Below are 21906 nucleotides of genomic sequence, written 5' to 3'. Positions count from 1 at the left end.
GTTATCATGAAAGATAAGAAAGAAAAGTTTAGACAACTTTAAGACTGAGAATAGCACTCTGGCTATACATTTCTTTCTTTCTTTTTTTTTTTTTCTGGAGCTATCTCCCAAGAAACTGTTCTATTTCATCTCCAGATTAAGACGAACTCATTTAACTGGTGCTGTCCCTTCCAAAGGATTCCCTTGGTGTGATCTAAAATGTTTTCCGGGATTCCCCCAAATAAGAAAATGAACCAAATAACCCCACATTGCGTTCTTCATACTGACTAACCATCTATTCACTGGTCTACCCTGTCAATGAATGAAAAATTAACTAATCCAACAATTCCTAAATTGCTTTCTGTATTTAATAGAGCGTGAGGTGCTGGGTGCCATTTTGCATTTCTGTTGATGTTTTCTGGGTTTTCCACACACCTCCAGCACCTCAGCCATTACTGTCTGCCACAGGGCTGCAGTTTCTTATACCCCAGGGGGCAGACCATTTCAGCACATAAATACAGGACCATCTGATCGGGCCACCAGATGTGCCACCCCACCCAAGGCAGGGCTTGTTAGACACGGAGAATATGCTCTGGCAGGGTGGGAAAGGGGCAAATGTCCACTCAGGTGAAATGAACCAAAGTGGTGAGGGACAGGCTAGCCAGCTGCAAAAGGAAGGAATTTCTTTCTCCTGTCCCCCTGGGGGTAACTTGCCAGCTCTTCCTTTCCCCAGAGTGCATGCCTGAGTTCTTCCTGCACAATGATGTGTGCCATCAGTCCTGTCCCAGCGGCTTCTATGAGGACTCGCGCCAGTGTGTCCCCTGCCATGAAGACTGTCTGGAGTGCAGTGGCCCCAAAGCAGACGACTGCGAGCTCTGTGCTAAGGATTTCCTGGTCCTCTATGATGGGCGGTGTTTAGACGCATGTCCAGCAGGAACGTACTTTGAGAAAGAGACTATGGATTGCAGAGGTAAAGACTTCCAGGATGCGTGGCCGAGCGTGGCATCCCAGGAAGCCTAAGGAGATGGGCTTCTGCTGAGACAAAACAGGCTCTGGGGTTTGCACAGTTCCAGCCCCAGAGCTGTCCTCCCACCCTCCACCCTACCCCTCAAAGAAGCATACTTCGAATCTGTTATAAAGTGAATCACTCATAAGCTTCGATCATGTAACTTTTCTTAGTAACAAATCACGTGGACCCTCCTCATTACAGTGGCTACTATGAACTGCAGCTCCGAAGGGATTCCCATGTGAAAATGTACAACAGAGATGATGAGCCTGCAAAACTTGCTCAGAATTTTTAGCCATTTTAAATGCGTAGCATAAGCAAACTGTGCCACAGAGGATTTCCTGGGGGCCTCTTGTCCCCTGCATCGTGTACCTCCCCAGTGCTCCCCGTCCCTCCTGCTTACCTTCCTCTCCTGCTCCGAGTCCCCTATTCCATCTCCCATTCGCACTGTGGTCCAGATCTGCTATAAATTTATACCTCCTTATGTTTTTTTTTTTTTTTTTCTTTTTGTCTTTTTTCGTGTCCGGCAACGGATCGCAACCCTCAGTGTCGCGCCCGTACTGGACCGGGACCGGCAACGGGATCGCAACCCTCGGTGTCGCACCCGCACCTCGCTCAGCCAGTGAGCGGGAACCGGTCTGTATGTGGGATCCGAACCCTCAGCAGGAGTGCCGCCGTGCTCCCAAGTGGCGCACTGTAGCAGTGCGCCACCGGGCCAGCCCATACCTCCTTATGTTTTCACTGGGCATGAATTATTGGCCTCTTATTAGTTATCGGGGAACAGAAAAATAAATTGCCCATCACTAGAGGAATTCTCAAGCAGGTGAGAGAGAAGCATTCTGGGGAAGGGACTTTTCTAAAGCCCCAGGATCCACTCCAACCAGGCAGCCCCCAACACAGTGGTGGCTCAGTCCCCTGTGTTGCCACCAAGCAAACACGAGATAGATATCCAGAGGCAGTCCCCTGACAACAGCGGGAGCTTGATGGTGACCTCAGGTGGCAGACCTAGAACATACTCAGGGAAAGGTTTCTGGTGGGACATGAAGATGGTTCTTACTCCTGAAGCCTCTTTGCTTTAGCATGATCTGCATGTGCCTTTTTGTGTGTTTTATGTAAAGCACAATTTAGTGTCAATGTGCTGCTGACTGATGGTGGAAGGCTGTGGACTTCCACTGGGTGGCTGTGCCTTCCTGCAGAGATGGTGGAGTTTGCATGGGGGGCAGGCTGTGGAGCTCAGATGGTTTCTGGGAGCAGTTCAGAGACAGCCAAAGGCCTGCAACCACGTCTTGCCTGTGTTAGGGCAGGAGCTAAAGTTCAACTTCTGGCCTTTCTCTGGTCTTCAATAATTAATGTAATTTACCATGCAGAGAGCTTTACAGGTCCCAGAATATGTTTACTTAATTTATTTGATTTAATTATTTCCTTGAGAAAGGCCCCTGGTTGCCCCTCAGAATGACCTGGGGAGCTCTAAAAATCACAGATGCCCAGGTCCACCTCAGACCCCGCCCGCCCCACCATTATTCTGATGCTTAGTGAGGGTTGAGAAGCATTGAGATAAATGTCAGTCTTCTCCATTTTTCTGAGAATCAAATTGATGCTTTGTGGAGTTTGGCACTTGCTCAGTATGACCCAGCTAGGACGGGCAGAGTCAAAAACCGATTTGAGGCCTCGCCCTGCAGGGCCACTGTCCCTTCCACTGGTCCAAAGGGAGGCCGAGGGAAGCTGGTTTGGAAGAAATAGAGGGAAGACCTGACTTTCCAGAGAGATGAAACGAAGAATCTGACCTGAAAATTAAGATTTGGGTAGGTGTAGAGAAGCATTTGGAAGTGAACAATCTCTAGGCATGATCTTCTCTGAGAAACACATGGACTTTGGATTCACTGTGGCCACTGCAAATTATCCCCTAGTGGATAGTGCAGACACCTCTAAAACTCCCACAGCTTTCCTGAGGCACTGGGGCAGGATTAGCATGATCACTTACTAAGGTCTTGGGTTCGACTCCTGATTCTACTCTTTTCCAGCCGAGTAACGTAGCATCTCCAGCTTCAGTTTCCTGATCTAGAGAAAACGAGATGATAATAATAACCATAATAATGCCTTGCATCAGGCTGGCCTGTGGCTTACTTGGGAGAGTGTGGTGCTGATAACACCAAGGCCATGGGTTCGGATCCTATTACCGGTCATCTTTAAAAATAATAATAATAATAATAATAATAATGCCTTGCATCTATGCATGCAGGGAATTCTTACTGGGAGCCTGCTAGGTGCCATGTGCTCTTCCAGGCCCAGGAACAGCAGGGAGAGATGCCCACAGAATCCCTGCCTTCATGGAGCCTGCATTCTCTTGGGGAAGACAGACCCTGAAGACGATAAGTCAAGAGAAAAAATAGGGCAGGGTAGGGGATAGAAAGATGGGCAGGATGGAGTTGAGACTTGAGAGAAGGTGGCCTGGAAAATATCGTTGAGAAAGGGAGGGAGCAAACCATGCACAGTACTGGGAGAAGAGACTTTCAGGAGTGAGAATGGCAGCTGCTAAAACCTGGAGGTGGGAGTAAATTGTTCTTAGTTTATTTGTCTAACAAGTACTTAGTGAGCACCTGTTATAAGCCAGGCCGTCTCACAGGCACTGTGCATTCATAAATGAATACAGAAGAAGCCTTATGTGGCAATGAGCTGTTATGTAGATTCCAGCAGTTGCTGCACTAGCGATAAGCTCAAGGTGACTGGGAGGTGCGTGGAGGCTGACAGCAGCACAGGTTGTGATGGTCGAAAGGCCCACACCAGTGAGTGCCCGTGCTGTGCAGAGTCGCTCGCTGTTGTTTTGTTGCCGTTTGGGTAATAACAGTGAACCTTATAGTATTTCTGAGGTGGCTGTTGCAGGAAGGAGCTCTCTAGGTATTACAGAGAAAGTGAAACAGTCATTCTTTCTCATTTTGCAACAAGAATGCTCCACCCCAGAGCCCAAGGGCTGTACCCAACTCATGGCCCCATGTTCTCGGCAGAGCTCTAGAAATCTCTGGAAGAAACATGGAAGGGACAGGAACAGCCTTTCCAGGGGAGTCCATTCCCCCAAGGGGTACCTAGCCCTCTCTCACCCTCTGCTGTCCCTGCCGTCCTGCAGATTGCCACAAGTCCTGCCAGACCTGCTCGGAGTTTGGGACCTGCACGAGCTGTCGGGAAGGGCTGAGGATGAACACCCGTGGGGGCTGCGTGGCCAACAGGGAATGCGCCCTCTCCGAGTACTGGGACGAGGAAGACCACGCGTGCAAGCCCTGCCACGCTAAGTGCTTCCGCTGCACGGGGCCTGCCCAGGACCAGTGCCACACCTGCCACAGGGACAGCCTTCTTCTCAGTGAGTTGCTTTTCCTCCCAGGAAGGCTTCACTTTTCCCTCCCTCTGGGAACTACCTTGTGTGGTGCCTGATGACCAACGGGTATGGGCTGCTTTCTTTTTAATTGTTTGCTTCGTGTGGAAAACTTTCAACCCTACAGAAAAGATGCAAGAGTGAGACTAGGGCAAAGCACATCACGCATATTCCTTTCACCCCGGTCACCCACTGCTAATCTTTCACCCCATTCGCTTTATCACTTGCAGGCACGCGCGCTCTCTCAAAGTACATGCATACACAATCCACAGCAGATTTCTCCCTAAACTATTTGAGGGAAAGGTACATACATCACGGTCCCTTTCCCACAAATACTTTAGTACATATTTCCCCCAAGTAGGGACACTTCCTTACATAACCACAGGACAGATGGCAACTCGAGTAAATTTTACATTGATACATTATTCTAATATACTATCCCTGTGAAAATGTTGACAATTCCCCTTTAGAACAGGGTTCAGTCTGGAGTCAGGTATTACGTTTAGCTTCCATGTCTCTTTGCTTCCTTCAATCTGGAACATTTTCATAGATTATCTTTGGCTTTTATAATATTGATGCTTTAGAAGAATATAGTCCCTCTTTCTCCTCTTGGGTTGCTGTGAAGTTAGTTTCCCCATGGTTAGCAGGAGAGTATGTACTACACGTCACAGGGCATGGTGTGTCCTCCAAGATTTATACCTGGAGGCATGTGACATCCACCCACTTCCCGTTGATCTGGTCAAGATGTTTAATTCCTCCACCCTATAATTGATATTTATTCCCTTGTAATTAATACGGAGTCCGGGAGATAATAAGCAGTCTGTGGGGAGACACTTTAAGAACAAGTAGATATTCAGCTCCTCCTCAACATTTCCCCTTGGTTGAGCATCTGTTGATTAATAAATCCTCTGTATGGTGCAGTCCAAGGTTGGCCACCTCCGAAGTCAGGTTCGATGGTTATTACTACTACGAGGCAGTGTCCTCAGGTTTCCAGAAATACCACGATTAGACTTAAAGAAAGAGTGGAAGAAAGAAAATAAAATAAAAGTCAACTCAATTGAAAGAAGCTGCCACGGGCCGGCCCGTGGCTCACTCGGGAGAGTGCGATGCTGATAACACCGAGGCCATGGGTTCGGATCCTATATAGGGATGGCTGGTTTGCTCACTGGGTGAGCGTGGTGCTGACAACACCAAGTCAAGGGTTAAGATCCCCTTACCGGTCATCTTTAAAAAAAAAAAAAAAAGAAGAAGAAAAAGAAAGAAAGAAGCAGCCATGGTGGAAATAAAATGAAAGACGCAGCTGTAGGAGAAAGAAGACCCATGAATATGGTAGACCAGAAGGTGTTAGCACGTGTCTCCCCAACAGCAGAGTGGGCCAGAGAAGGGAGACACTCGATGTAAAATATGTGGCTGGTTTTTCCACTTCATGTGGAGGGACCATGAGCAAGGGCACCGTTCTCCTGCTAAGGCACAGGGACATCGATCTCCAACACCACTCCTGACCACCTCACAATGGAGACACTTGGAGATACCAGTCCTCTCCATCCATCTGTCCATCCATCTCTGCTCCTGTACACACATCTCAGTGACCTCCCTCCCCACACTTCCTGCGTCATGAAAACATTCCCTCCAACCAGGTCTCCCATATAATCCCACCCCCCAGGACCTCCTTCCTTAATTATCCCCAATCCAGTGGTCACCTCAGATGTCTTCATACAGACAGAAAGACAACTCGTCACTATAGGGTGGTCTTCCCTTAAACCAGGGAAGCAAATTAGACTAGAACTGAGACTTCGGTGCTGGTGCATAACACTGACCTGTGGTCCCTCAAGGGCTGGGTGCAGGATTTGCTCTGGCCTGGTCTTCTCCCATTCTCCCCACCTGCCCCATACCACCACACCACCACGGTCAGCCTATTTGTAAACTACATAATTCTTTTGGACATTGTGGTAGACTGAATAATGCCCCCCTGATGAGGTCACACCCTAATTCCAGATCCTGGAAATATATTACCTTACATGCTAAAAGGGGCTTTGCAGCTGTGATTAATTAAGGATCTTGGCGTGGGGAGATTATCCTGGAATATCCAGGTAGGTTCTATGTAATCACAGGGTCTGATAAGAGGAGACAGGGGGACCATAGTCAGGAGAATGTTATTTGATGAGAGAAACAGAGGGACAGAGAGAGAAGACACTGCTGCCGTGGAAGATGAAGGAAGGGGCTACGAGCCAAGGAGAGCTGGTGGTCTCTGGAAGGTAGAAAAGGCAAGGAAGAGAGAAACAGAGGGACAGAGAGAGAAGACACTGCTGCCGTGGAAGATGAAGGAAGGGGCTACTAGCCAAGGAGAGCTGGTGGTCTCTGGAAGGTAGAAAAGGCAAGGAAGCAAATTCTCTCCTCGAGCCTCTGAAAGGAATGTAGCCCTGTGGACCCATTTTAGACTTCTGACCTCTAGAACAGTAAGATAACAAATGTGTGTTGTTTTAAGCCACCAAATTTGTGATAATGTGTTTCAGTAACAATAGGAAACCCATATAGTGCTGTTTCTTCTTTAGGGCCTTGGGCTGTCCTCTAGTTAACCAGATGCATCAGCTGCACAGTGAGCCCTTGACAGCATCCACAGTCACTAGACTGGTCCACTCTGACCTGTTTTCTCTGAACTGCTAAAGGCCCATGGTCGATTCTATTCCTGGACATCCATCTTAGCTCCCATGCACATCCACCAGCCCACAGAGACCTGTCTCATTCCTCCTGCGCACCCCTCCTCCTGCCACAGCACACAGTGGGGAGAACACAGGGTAGGTGTGGGAGACTTGATGTCAAGACAGACTCTTTCCTCCCTTGACAGACACAACCTGCGTGGAGGACTGCCCAGAGGGCTACTATGCCGATGAAGACCACCACCGCTGTGCCCCCTGCCACAGCTCTTGCAGGACATGTGAAGGGAGACACAGCATGCAGTGTAGCTCCTGCCGACCAGGCTGGTTCCAGCTGGGAAAAGAGTGCCTGCTCCAGTGCAGGGAAGGGTAAGTTGCTCAATACCTTTTTCCCCATCTCATCCCACAGCCACTCCAGGTATCAACCCATTTTGCAGATGAGAAAACTGAGACTGAAAACACTTACATAACCAGGTTGAAGTCCCAGTGCTAGCAAGCAGCAAAGATGAGCTAATTCACAATAATGGAAGACAAAGAGGAGAGGCAGAGTGACACTGTGAAATAAGACAAAGGGTCAGATGTCAAACCAGACTCACATGAGCGATCCATCTTACCCAGTGCCAAACCTCACTGCTAGTTCAAAGGAAATCAGCAACCACAAGACAGAGGCGAAGCCTCCTTCCTTCAGAGAATCCAAGACCATTAAGGAACGTTCTTTTCCTTCAGCTTTAGGATTTGTTTGATTCAGATTCAGTATGTGAGGTCTAAGCAGTGCACGCGGAACGCGGATTTTACGAAGGGAACAATTACAGTTCACATCTCCCTTGAATTCTCCAAGCTTTCATGCCCCACACCAATCCACAAATTACAGGTTTAGTTATTATAAACAACCTACACACACTTGATGTACCCTGCTAAAAGCATTTCACAGATAAGGACTCCATTATTTTGCTGCTAGGAAAAATTGCTAGTGTGTTCATTAGAAGGTCTGGTTACCAGCATATTTGGAAGAAGATTTGACCAGGTCACCCTTTTTCCCTCCTGGGCATCCCCAGTAAAGAGAAAGATTGATTATAGGACTGTTGCTGACTCTTCCTTCCCAATCAGTAACTTAGGGCACTGGGAGTTTCTAGACCCAAATCGAAGGGCTGTAACTTTGAACCGTCTCCAAATGCTTGCAGCCAAATATGACATCTCTCTTCTCTTCTCTTCAGCCCTGTAGCAACTGCTGCTCGTTTCATGCACTTTAGTGCTATGTGCTGCCTTGCCCTGATTTACCTCATTCATTCATTCATTTATTTAGTACATTTAATGAAGAGCCCCTTGTGTTGGTATATATGAAGGAGAATAAGATGAAGACTTTGACCTTCAAGAGCTTATTCCCCCTCCCCAGCCCCCCAAGTGGCTGTCTGGCACAGGGAAAGACCTTATTCTTATGTGTCTCTTCCTCCCAAAATTATAAGCTCCTGGAGGAAAAACACCAGCCGCATAGATCAATAAAGAAAGGGCCAAGCCAGACAAGAGTGGGGATGGGGGTGCCTGGCTTAGCCTTTCTGCTTCACCCTAATAAGTGTCTGAAAAGATGTGGATCCCATCTTCCTCAAATCAAGTCATTAAATACTCTTAAGCACACACAAAAAAGGTATCATCCTGTGATCTAAATAGAATGCAGACCATGGAACTAAGAAGACAATTGTTCCACAGTGTGTGAAGTTACCCATGGCAGGGACAGGGCGTGGGGAGAGGCACAGGTTGCCACAGAGCTCTTTAATGGAGGATGAAATGGAGCATTAGTGAAATATAAGTGGAGAACTATTCCTTTTGTGAAACTGATGTTCCACACAAGAGGCACAGGTTGCCACAGAGCTCTTTAATGGAGGATGAAATGGAGCATTAGTGAAATATAGTGGAGAACTATTCCTTTTGTGAAACTGATGTTCCACACACAGTGGATAAGCCTTGTGTGTTAAATCTCTTTGCCTTGGAAAGTCAGGTGTATAATTCTCTGCACCCTGTCCCAACACACACATTTTGGTGCTTAACGTCATAGAAGGTTCTTTAAGGCCCAAGTTATTGTTTGTGCTTATGCATAAGATCCTTTTCAAGGCTGTGAGGCTCAAGAGATTTCACATTCACCTCATGCAAAAGAGTCATCCAAGGCAGCAATGGCATTGTCCTCTTCTTTTAATCAGATCCAGTAAACTGTTCATTGTCTTTCTGTTAGCATTGCTCTGTGATAATTTTTAAAACCTACTTGAAATTGACAAGCCTTCTTTCCTGTGTTTCCTATTAATGCTTTTTGTCTTAATAATAATTTATAACAAAACATTAGTAAAAAACTTTCGTATGTTGCTTTAGTTTACGAAGTGTTTCCACTCATAATGTATCTTAACATTATGATTTGATTCTACAACTATCTCATGAGGTTTATATTAGTCTCTCCATTTTACAGATGAGAAAATTGAGGCTCAGAAAGTTAAGTGTTTACCCAAAGTCACATAGCTACTAATACATGATGGAGCCAGGACTAAAACTCTAATCTTCTGACTCCAATCCTGTGAATTCCCTCTGTCCTGTGTAGATTTTCACTTTACCCTTTTGTTTTCTTTTTTGGAGTCTTATGTGGTCTTTGCCAACTATTCAGTTCATGATCGATGCTTTCTCTTGTTCTCTTTTCATCACCTTGTCTCTCAAATACCTCACAGTCTTACTGATCGACCCAGCAGTAATTGTCTTCACCTGACTGCAGAAAGTAAAGTCAAGCTTAATTTGCCACAAGCTGGGCCACTGAGGTAAAAGTGTACTCACTAAGATCAGTGACAGGTGGCTACACGGAGGTAGGCTCAGCATTACCTAGGCATAGTGTTAGTTTTCAAGTTCACGGAGCTGAATTAGACTACAAAAAAAGCCTGTCGGGACCATAGTTTTGCAACCAGAGAAACCAGAGATGAACCTTCAGGTTTCTAGGATATCTTCAGTGTGCTGAGGTCCAGAGATGCAGAGATGAGTCAGATGACCTCTAGAAGTTCATCCTTATCAAGAATTTTTTTACCCTCTTTTATCTTACTGGCAAAATCTTTGTTTACCTTCAATTAATGCACTGTTTTGTAATAGTGGTGTTTAACAGATAAGTTCAAATCACATTGTCCCACTTCACTAGCCATTGGACCTTAAGCAAGTTGTCTAAATTCTCTAAGCCTCAGTTTTTGCATCTGTAAAATAGGGATAACAATATCTAAATCATAAGGTTTGCTATGAGGATTAATCATAAAATTCTTAATTATCACTAATATACATTAATTATTTATAATGTGCCAGGAACTGTTCTAACCACCTTTCTCAACAATTACGTGTTTAATTTTAGGTACTAACGTTAGCTGCATGTTACAGATGAGGCACAGAGATGTTGAGTGACTGGCCTAAGGTCACACAGCTCCTAAGTGATATGGCTGGGATGTGAAACTATGTAGTCTTATCCCAGGAGCCAAGCCCCTAACCACCATATTCTAGTGTCTCATTTTCAGGTTCAATAAGGCAAAATAGCGTTTATGAAGTCCCTAGAGTACTATCAGGCATATAGTAGGGAGTTAATGAATGGGGATTATTGTTATTATATTTAACCTCCAAAACTCTTTTCAAATGAGGTTACTTCTATTTTGTAAACACCAACATCACTCATGTCCCCTCCTATTTCAAAATGGCTTTTTTTTTTTTTCCAGCAGCTGGCCAGTATGGGGTCAAGATTTTTTTTTTTTTGGTAAGATGACCAGTAAGGGGATCTTAACCCTTGACTTGGTGTTGTCAGCACCACGCTCTCCCGAGTGAACCAACCGGCCATCCCTATATAGGGATCTGAATCCACGACCTTGGTGTTACCAGCACCACACTCTCCCAAGTGAGCCACAGGCTGGCCCTCAAGATAATTTTTAAATAGAGAAATTAGAAGAACAACCATTCAGAGGCACATTTAAAATGTCTTCCACTCCCTGATCCCATTCAACACAACTTCAAGCTTGAATTTGGAGAAGCATATGGAAGAAAAAGGCAATAATAGCTAACGATTATCCAGGTGCTACTATGTGTGATAAGTGCTAGGTCTTTTTTTTTTCTCTGTTTTTTTATACCCCAGATGTGTCAGAGTCAGTGCTAGGTCTTTGCATAGGTGTTATCCAATTTAATCCTTACAAAAGCAGGAGAGGGATTGTAATGCCCAATTTACAGATAAGTAAACTGAGTATCATTAGATTTGTTACTAGTGATACTAATGATTCATTAGGAATGAATCTGATGTGTAAAGGTAAATGGAGACTAAAGTCACCCAGCTTATAAAGGAAGCCTGTGTTACCGTGTGTTCTCTCCCACGCCCAGTGGAGAAGCCTGAGCGTTTCTTCTGCTCCTCCCCCCTCGGTTGCAGATACTACGCAGAGAACTCCACCGGCCAGTGCCAGAGGTGCAGCAGGAGCTGCAAGGCCTGCCGGGGCCCGCGGCCCACGGACTGCCTGGCCTGCGATACATTCTTCTTTCTGCTGCCCTCCAAGGGAGAATGCCATCGCACCTGCCCGGAGCATCACTATGCAGAGCAAAGAACACAGACCTGTGAGAGATGCCATCCCACCTGCAAGACATGCAAAGGTGAGAGTGCGTGTGAAGTTTGCATGTGTGAGCAGAAAAATGCACAGGTTTTCTTCCTGCTCTGCCCCTCTTCCTTCTCACCACCTTTGAAGGTTCCTCTCACGTCCCACCTGGTACCCAGTCCTCTGCTGCATCAGCACCCTCTGACCTGGGCTATTCCTGCCACGCCCCGCTGCCTCCTCAGACACAGGCATCATCTCCTGTAGGAAGTGGTGTTCATCGTTACCTGCTGAATCTGCCTAGGGGAAGCCATTCATTTTTATTACTTCAACAGCTCCCTAAGACTTCTGCCTCAAACTCTCTGTATTAGTCCATTTTCTGTCACTCATAACAGAATATCTGAAACTGGGTAATTTATAAAGAAAGAGAATCTACCTCTCACAGTCTGGGAGGCTGGCAAGTCTGAGGTCGAGTGGGCACATCTGGTGAGAGCCTTCTTCTTGGTGGGAACTGTCTGCAGAGTCCCAAGGTGGTGCACGGTATCATGTGGCGAGGTGGGGAAGAGACAGATAACTGCTTCTTCCTTTCCTTATAAAGCCCCAAGTCTACTCTGATAACCCATTAAAGCATTAACCCATTAATCCATGAATGGATTAATCCATTCATGAGGACACAGTCCCCATAATCCACTCACCTCTTAAGGGCCCCACCTTTCAAATATCATATTGGGGCTTAAGTTCCAACATGAGCTTTGGAGCAGACAAACATTCAGACCATTGCACTCTCCAAGCTCCATTTCTGTTTTCCATTTACCTAGTTGTCTGCCCAGAGATCCTTAAAATCAATGTTGGTGGAGCACCATCCAACCACTAGCCCAGGTTGTTACCTTGGAGTTGTCCCTGACTTTTCTCTTTCCCTTGCCTCCTGCCCAACACAACTACCTCCAACAAAGCTGAACTTCAAGGTCTGTTGATTCTCTCTCCTAAATACTTCTCTAGTTAGATCGACTTCTCCATTCTAAATATCCTCTTTTTCATTCTCAGCATCTCCTACCAGACCTTTTGAGGTGGCCAGCGGGTCACCGCAACTCTGGTCTGGCCACCACCGCCCCTTCCCCTGGTCATCTTATACACTAACACCAGAGTGATCACCCTAAAATTCAAGTTTGCTCATTTTACTTCACATCTTGCCATTAAAAGATGATCACAATAAATTTTTCTCAACATTTAATAAAGAAATACTCCTGTAATATTTTAACCATTAAAACTTTCTAGAAAAATATTAACTTCCGATCTGCCATGGGTAAAAAATTAATAGGCTTTACGTAATAACTTCGTATAGCATACATTATACGAAGTTATACGATGTTGTCAGCACCACGCTCAGCCAGTGAGCGAACCGGCCATCCCTATATAGGATCCGAACCCATGGCCTTGGTGTTATCAGCACCGCACTCTCCCGAGTGAGCCACGGGCCGGCCCCTTAAACACACTGATTTTATAGACTTTGTCAAACTTTTCTATGAAATTGATATTATCTGAAGTTCTGACTATTGATCGTGTTTGTCATTTTTCTTAGCAACTTGCATTAAGTAATCATTAATATGTGTTGTCTTTTTTTCATTCCAAAGATACATATGGTTGCCACTCAAAATTTCCCATCAGAATAAGATAACAAATGAGAGACCACATTGAATTGGGGGTGAGGTGCGAGTGATGTAAAGCTGGCCACATGGTGGTAAATATTGGCTTTCTATTAGGCTTTCTGAAAAGCCGAGGGTATCTCTGATACCATCATTACTGGGTGTGTGGGGCCTTTATTCCAATTAGGGGTGCCAGATAAAATACTGTATTTTGGTTTGCTAAATCTAATGATCCTAATTCCATCCCACTAGTATTATTCACTGAGCAGTGCAGTGGACTAGTAGTGGGGGCACTTGGTTTCTAATTAAGACCAGGCAACCATCATTACGTAAGTTAATGTCTTTTAACATTGGCCAACTAAAAAAGGCAACACCAGCCTTTTATGATTTTTGTGGGGATTGGAGAAATTATCAGTGATGTTGTAAGCACAGTTTGAAGAACTATAAATTTCTTTTAATTGGGTTTGAGTTTTCCTGGGTGAATTAAGGATAATGGTTTTGAGCATTTCCAGTCTCAAAAGTTCATCAACGCAGTATCCCTGAGAGTGTATTCAGGGGATGACTGGGTGCAACTGAGCAAATACTGAAACCATTCTGAGGGTCTGTGCCACCCCCTACTGTAGTTGACTTGAACCCTAGAATGTGCCAGGTTAAAGTTTTCTGTCTTTGGGCCAGCCCGTGGCTCACTCGGGAGAGTGCGGTGCTGATAACACCAATGCCCCGGGTTCAGATCCCATATAGGGATGGCCAGTTAGCTCACTGGGTGAGCGTGGTGCTGACAACACCAAGTCAAGGGTTAAGATCCCCTTACCGGTCATCTTTTTTAAAAAAAAGTTTTCTGTCTTTGATGCTCATTTTCTTCTGCTGTCCTTTCTTTGCCACAGCACACACGTCCTTTGCTGATTAGTGAATCTCTGTTCTGTCTTCTGGTTTTGCAACACACGATGATTACAAAATTTGGGGACAGGTTTTCTCCTGGGATGTAAACTGTTTGGGGGAAAAAAGGGTGAATTCATACCTTCTTAAAATATTAGCTGTCATAGTAAGAAATGAGGATGCATAGAAGAATCAGGATTAGCAACCTAAATAAGCAATTTACCAACTAGATTACATATTATTCACTTTTGACTGCGTGATAATTTTAGGATGTCAAGAAGAAAAAAAAGCACAGGGGGTGGCAGAGGGAGTGGGGAAGCATAGCACACTCAGGCCCAATATGTACTGTTGTATTTAACTGGTACCTCCATAATTAACTCATTCCTTGTCTTCACACATTTGACTTTTTATTTATCCTCCTCATAAAACTGTTTGGAATCAAAATCCAGGCTGAGTAACCAAAGCCTCCTAACTCTCTCAAGCTGCCTCTTTCTGTGTGGAATGATGCCCATGCACAGACCCAGGCGCTGTTCTGCATTTGTTGAATTCATCCCATGGGGGTCAGTCTGAGGGAGAGCAGATGGTGAGCTGTGCTGAATTTTAAGGAAATCAAAGTGACTGTCTTTTAGGTTCTGAGGTTCCTGCAGATCCTTAGAAGCAATGATGGATGTAGGGTCTTAAACTTGAAAACGACAGAAAGCATTCTGGAAATTAACAAACCGCCTTTCACAAAAGATTCTGGGTTCCCTAAGTGTGCAGATTTTGCAATAAATCAATGTAGGAGACGTAAATGGAGTCACTGATGTATTACCCAAAGCCGACGGCTAGTGCCTTCGGGTATTGCCCACAATCTGGGCCTCAACCAAATTGCTGCTGGTCTCCTAGAAATTGTAACCACCGTTAACATACCAATTTTGTGACCTAACATTGTTACTGCCTTTTCCCCCTCTTAGTTTTTTCTACCCTTATTTTGTTTTATTGCAAATTGACAAATTATAGTTGTATATATTTATGGGGTCCAAATCATGTTATATTTATACAATATGGAATGATTAAATCAAGCTCACTAGCATGTCCATCACCTCGAATACTTTTTTTTTTTTTTAAAGATGACCAGTAAAGGGATCTTAACCCTTGACTTGGTGTTGTCAGCACCACACTCAACCAGTGAGCGAACCGGCCATCCCTTTATGGGATCCGAACCCGTGGCCTTGGTGTTGTCAACACCACACTCTCCCAAGTGAGCCACAGGCCAGCCCATTTCCACAAACTTTTTGAAGTACCCATCTCACTTGAGATTATATATCTACCCTTAATTTCTCTTCATTAAAAAAAAAAAACTCTCCTATTTTAAAAATTGGAGTAAGATATCTAAGCTATATTTTAGAAAAATATAGGAATGGAAAAGGAAGGAAGTAGGGGAAGATTGATTCTTTCATCAGAGACCACAATTATGTTCCAGAACATGTAGGAAATCCTGTATGAAGCTAGAGCTAAGATGAAAATAGAGCAGTTATGAATATACAGGCAGCCCCCAACCTAAAAAGCAGGTGGATAATAAAGGTTTTTTTCTCTAAGCTATTATTCAAAGCTCAGAATTTATTTTTTCCACAGAAGCCACATTGTGAATGATTGAGCTCACAGATCGAAGGTGAAAACTCAATTAAACTCTATTGTGAATGTGAAGGACAGGAACTATAGTTCTATTTGAAGTTCAACTAACCACCCTTTACAGTAGTGATTTTTTTTTTTTTTTTTTAAGATGACCGGTAAGGGGATCTTAACCCTTGACTTGGTGTTGTCAGCACCACGCTCTCCCAGTGAGCAACCGGCCATCCCTATATGGGATCCGAACCCGTGGCCTTGGTGTTATCAGCACCACACTCTCCGGAGTTGAGCCACGGGCCGGCCGTCTTATAGTAGTGTTCTGAATGGGAAGACCTATGTCAAGTTCCAACTCATAATACTAAGCATATTCTGTTTTGAAATTCTCAGTGCAAGTGCCAGGGCCTTCCTAACAGAGTGAATGAGAGCTCAGGTCTCCTGCCTTTACACTTTCCAGAAGTTATTGCTCGATACCTGCATAAAAGGTAATGTTTGGGCCAGTCATTCTCTGGGTGTCTGAATTAGAAGAAGAGGGTGTTGCGTCCACAGAAAACAGTCTGTAATTCAGACCTCCTCTGTTTGGTGGTTCACGTGTTAAGGCCGATAGAGTGGTAGAAAGAGCACTGGATTGTGAGTCAACAAACCTGAATTTGAATCAATTTGACCATTACCTATGTAACCTCGGATGGGTGACACTGCATGTCTGGTCCTTGGTTTTCATTTATTTGAAAAGTAATAGATAAATAAGATGTCAAATTTCTGAAAAGAGATGGGGCTGGCTGGTTAGCTCACTCAGTAGAGCATGGTTTTTATAACATCAAGGTCAAGGGTTCGGATCCCTGTACCACCAGCCAGCCACCAAAAAAAAAAAAAATTCTTAGAAGAGAGTTTATAGCTTTCAAGACAATTTCAAAGTAATCATTCATTCACTTCCACCAATCCCAAAATTAAGAACCACTGAACAAAGTGATCTGCTAAGTCGTTAGCATTTTAAGTTCCAACTCTAACGCTGTTTCTTAATTAGGGACTGTCCATTCATGACTCACTCAGTATGTGAGTATTGGGACCCTCTTGATCAGCTGGCATCATCCTCCACAGTAGTTAAACACTAAGAAGAATGACAAAGTTTTTCTAAACTTTCTACATGATTTCTTATTTTTCTTTCTTTTTTTTTTTTTTAAAGATGACCGGTAAGGGGATCTTAACCCTTGACTTGGTGTTGTAAGCACCACGCTCAGCCAGTGAGCAAACCGGCCATCCCTATATAGGGATCCAAACCCATGGCCTTAGTGTTATTAGCACCGCACTCTCCCGAGTGAGCCACAGGCTGGCCCCTGATTTCTTACTTTTCTGAAAATCTTTTCTCTTGCTGTAACAAGACATCTGTCATCCCCAAGTCTCCAATTTCCAGGTGGAGGGTCTACCTAGATAGGACTAATTGGATAATTTCCAGGGCTTCACTTCGTCTTATAGACCTTTTTTTCTACATCTTCAATCAATTCACCCTTCTGCTTCAATTTACTTGATGTATTCCTTATTCCTAAGTGTCCGGACCCAAAGCAAAGGCTGAAATCAAAGCTCAGTCTCATAACTTAGAATCATTTTTTTTTTCTTTCCTTTCAGGAACAGGAGCATTGAGTTGCTTATCCTGTGTGTGGAGTTACCACCTCATGGGAGGAATCTGCACCTCGGACTGTCTTGTGGGGGAGTACAGAGTGGGAGAGGTACTGAGAGCTGGGGGGGTGCCTTCTGCCCTCTCCAAGGAGGGGTGTGAGCCCGGCTCCTGCCTGTCATCCTGGACAGTCAAAAAGTCCTAGGCGGGTCCGAGTGCAGAGGTGTTTACAACGAACTGATCACAACCAGTTAAGGTTTCTTTGTTCCTTCTCTGCTCCCTCTGCTTCCCCTGACTAGTCTTTCAAAAATATAACTAATTTTTTGAAAAGTCCTAAGATTCCCACACTCATGATAATTTAGGTTTAGTGTGTTAACATCTTCTACCAACACATCATGGAATAACGGTGCTATCCACCTGTAGCCTTCACTTCAATCAGAGGAACTGAGCAGACCTAAGATGAATACTGGGGCAGTTCAGTAATGAGGCCTCAGAATGAACTCGGCATTTGTGAGTTTGTGACCACAGGAGTCTCAGTCTGCGTAAGACCATCATGTCAGAAATACGACCTTTCTTCTCTCTTACCCCCTGCTGTGTAGCTGGAAACACCTGCCTAATGGAGGCCCTACACAGCTGATGCTGGTCTTTCATGTTCTCCACCCTTCACAGCATATTAAGAAGGACTTATTGCTTGTGTAGAAGCAATCAATTTTGAGTCCAGTAATTTCTTGATTGTGTTTCCAAACTTTAGAAAATAAGTAAGTCTCTCCATGGTGAAATTAACACAAATCAGCATATTCACTTATGAGCTCTCTTTAAATTCTGACAACAGCCCTCATCACAGTTTGGAGAAACTGAGGCTCGGAGAGGTTAAATAATTTGCTAAAGATTACATATGTAGTAGGTAACAAAGCTGGGATTGAACCCCCGGGGATTAGATGAGATAATAACAAACAGCCAAGAAAGCACCTTAACATGCCAAGGTGCTCAACAAAAACAATTTCCGTCCTTCTTTTTCGGTTACACCACACTGCCAAAGCTACAGAAGCAAAATAGGAAGGCATCTTCCCTAACCCACATTTCCAGCGCCCGTCAAAGAACAACTTGTCGAGAGAAAAGCCACTTTCTTCTCATGTCTCCACTCTATTTCCAAGGAGATTTAACTGCTTTAGCTACATGGTCACAACTTAACGTTATTCTTGGGCTGGGCCACAAGAATCCAGTAACCACAGTTGCCAAGCAGGTAACTAACGTCGATGAGTGAAAGGTGCTAGAAGAAAGCTTGATGCAAAGCAGAAATGGATGGGTCACGGATGTATTGGTGACATGATAGCAAGTGCTGAGAATCGTGTCAAATAGGAGAGCATAAAAGGGGTGGTAAGGGGATCTTAACCCTTGACTTGGTGTTGTCTGCACCACGCTCAGCCAGTGAGCGAACCGGCCATCCCTACATGGGATCCGAACCCGTGGCCTTGGTGTTATCAGCACCGCACTCTCCCGAGTGAGCCACGGGCCGGCCCAGGAGTTGTAGTTGTTAAGTCTTCTTCCCCCTCCCCTGGTTTTTGTGTGTGTGTGTGTGTGTGAATTTATTTATTTATTTTTAGCTCCCACCAATAAGTGAGAACATGTGGTATTTCTCTTTCTGTGCCTGACTTGTTTCACTTAATGTAATTCTCTCAGGTCTCCTAGTTTTCAAAGAGAAATTAGGAACTGATTTATGTGTAAAACATCTCACTTTAGAAATGCCAAGAAATGAATGCAACAGGTTTCAAACTGTGAGAGCCATGGTAGTGTGAGCCTGGACAAAACTAGTCCTTGACTTGAGCTGTCCTTGAACTCATGCTCATGAGCTGTCAGTTTGTAACTCACACTGTTCTAGAAGCCAGTCCTCCCATTACTGTTACTAGCAGATTTCAGAGGTAGGGCCCAGCGATGGTTCCAGCCAATCGCAGACTGTTGGTTCTGTCACTCAGTCAGCACAGTTAAACTGGACCCGGAACATGCTGTCTTTCTGCTGTCCCCCCATGCCTCCCTCCTCATGGAGACAAGATAGGACCCCTATCTGGGAACTTCAGTGCCTTGATATCTTCTCTGCACTCAGAAGGAACTTCCTGATTGTTCTTAACAGGGAGAAAAATTTAAGTGTGAAAAATGCCACGAGAGCTGCCTGGAATGCAAGGGACCTGGCACCAGGAACTGCACCATGTGCCCCGCCAGCCTGGTGCTGCACATGGATGACAGCCGCTGCCTCCACTGCTGCAACGCCTCCAATCCCGCTGCCCAGGAGTGCTGTGACTGCCACGACACCACGGGTGAGGGGAGAGGAAGGGCATGTCCTCAGGAAGCTGAGGAGAGTAGTGGGAGAGGAGCATGGAAAGTTCAGGAGCATCTGTATGGCTACCTTTTTACTGAGTGCCTGCTACATGCCTACTGATTTGAAACTTCATGTCCATCATCTCATTTCACAAGTAGATATTATTAGTCCCATTTCAGATATGACGGACTGAGGCTGACAGGGTGTCATTAGCATGCCCAAGTCCACACCAATATTAAGAGGTTCATCTGGAATTAGCTGGGTCTTTTGGGCTGCAAAGCCCACATTCTTTCCACTGCCATGCTGCTTCCAAGATCAGAGCTTAAGTAGGTCTAGAATTTTATCTTTATACATGTACTTTGTTCCTTTTTTATTCTTCCCACCTGGAAGAAGGCTAAGAAGAAACAAAACCCCCTTTTCCAATTTCCAGTCCCCTGTCTTCCACTTCCAACCCCTCCACGTGGGCACTTGGTTCTCATTGGCCACAAACTTTGAAAATTTCTGAATGGAGTGATTCCTACTAAAAAACACATATTCTTTAAATATATTCTCTAGTCCAGAAGTAGATAATTTCCTTGGGATTCAGATGTATCACTGCTTGGGCTGGCCAGTTAGCTCAGTTGGTTAGACTCTAGCACAGCCTTGTAACACCAAGGACAAGGGTTTAGTTCCCCATACCAGCCAGCTGCCAAAACAAAAACAACAAAAATTGTTCAAAATATATCTTTGTTTGACAAAAAGAGAGAGATCATGTTTATGGGAGTCAGTCCATTTATAAATAAAAAATCCCAGGCCTATAACGCTACAAGCCATTTCTTTATTTTTTATCAGCCGTTTCAATTAGGTTCTAAGTATCATCTTTCCAAAAACTAATTATTTCCTTCTTTCAGCTTTCCCCCTGCCCCATGAACAGCTGGTTTCTTTAGCTCCTCATACACATCCACTTTCAGATCTGATTTCCTAATAGCCAGGCTGTGTCAACTAAGAATAGTAACTCTCATTACATCAATGCCTTTAAATGAAACCAGATATGTGTGCATGTTGGGTGCAGAGTTTCTGAAAGCCTGTTCCAACTAAGAACTGTTAAGTCAGCTTTCCTGGCCCCTCTGTGGCTCCTGAAGAGACACCTGGGGCAACTCTGCAAAAGTCCAAAATACTCTTGATTACCTGCTCCTCCTCTACTGAGATACCCTGCCCCTTCAAAGAAACCAGATCACAGAGGCTGACCCTAACTCTGCAGATCTGAGCTGGAGAATAGTAAGCAATGCGTGATTGCATATGGCACCTTGGTAACTGAAACAACCTCGAAATGTCTCTTATTGATTCTCCTGCTTCAGGCAGTATTTATCTTAAAATACCACACAGAAATTGCTTATCTATCCCTCCGGTGCTTTAACATTTCCTCCAGGGAAAAATTCTGTGCTGATTTATTAATGATGAATGCAATGATAGTGTTATTACTTTACAAGAGTAAATTCTGCTTGCTGGACAAAATCCCATGAGAATGAAAGTTATGATAAAATAGGAAACATGTTTAGCACTAGCAGAAAAGAGAGAAATGCATAGTGGTGATGAATCAGATCTAGTTGGTCAATATCCTAGTAAGCAAAAATCATTGTACCTGACAGCAATAGTATATCCATTAATCTATTGTCTAGAATGTACCTAGGATCTCTCATAAAAGAATCCTGGGGGCAGATCCAAGCAGTTCAACAATTATTTATGAAAAGCTCACTGTGCGCTTCAACTTGTATATCCAACATGGCCTGACGGTTTTTTCTCTAGTACTTCAAACTCTTTTTCACAATCCATTGCAATGGGTTAAAGAAAAAAAAAAAAAGAGGTATATTACCCAGGCTGATGGATGATAGGGGCAGAGTTCTCGACTTCAGAAATTTTAATTATGATAGAAGAAGTCCCCTATAGCAAACACTGGTAGTCGGGATTTAAAGATGACACTTCTTTTCCTGCCAGGCGAGGGCCACAAAACTCCAAGAAGCCAACAAACAGTTGTCAGAGTATTTTTGCCCTAATGTCTCTAGACGATAGCATGGAGTTAGGATTCCTGGATTTTAATCCTGATTGCTCCACAAACAAGGTCTTGTCTCTGTTAATGTGATAATTCACTTCTACTTGGTGGGCCTTAGTTCTCTCAACAGTGAAACAAGAGATTGGCCTAAGTAATTTCTAAGGTCCGACATGGCTATAAGAGTCAGTGGTCTTGGGGCCGGCCTGGTGGCGCACTGCTACAGTGCGCCGCTTGGGAGTGCGGTGGCGCTCCC

General features: G+C 44.6%; 1 protein-coding gene across 1 annotated transcript in view; it reads left to right on the top strand.

Moving 5' to 3' along the window:
* The window catches only part of LOC103605618 (proprotein convertase subtilisin/kexin type 5-like), a gene marked incomplete at its 5' end in the record, with an annotated part of 106289 nt that overhangs the window by 82672 nt on the left and 1711 nt on the right, over positions 1–21906 (top strand). Inside the window, 6 exons of the mRNA XM_008590238.1 lie at positions 713–949; positions 4107–4337; positions 7195–7372; positions 11418–11635; positions 17322–17422; positions 19439–19622. Coding sequence (XP_008588460.1) covers positions 713–949; positions 4107–4337; positions 7195–7372; positions 11418–11635; positions 17322–17422; positions 19439–19622 — 1149 coding nt within the window. The remainder of the gene's footprint in view (positions 1–712; positions 950–4106; positions 4338–7194; positions 7373–11417; positions 11636–17321; positions 17423–19438; positions 19623–21906) is intronic.

This window comes from Galeopterus variegatus, unplaced genomic scaffold (genome assembly GCF_000696425.1).
Source record: "Galeopterus variegatus unplaced genomic scaffold, G_variegatus-3.0.2 Scaffold5941, whole genome shotgun sequence".
Lineage (NCBI taxonomy): Eukaryota > Metazoa > Chordata > Mammalia > Dermoptera > Cynocephalidae > Galeopterus > Galeopterus variegatus.
This window is presented reverse-complemented; position numbering and strand designations above follow the sequence as displayed.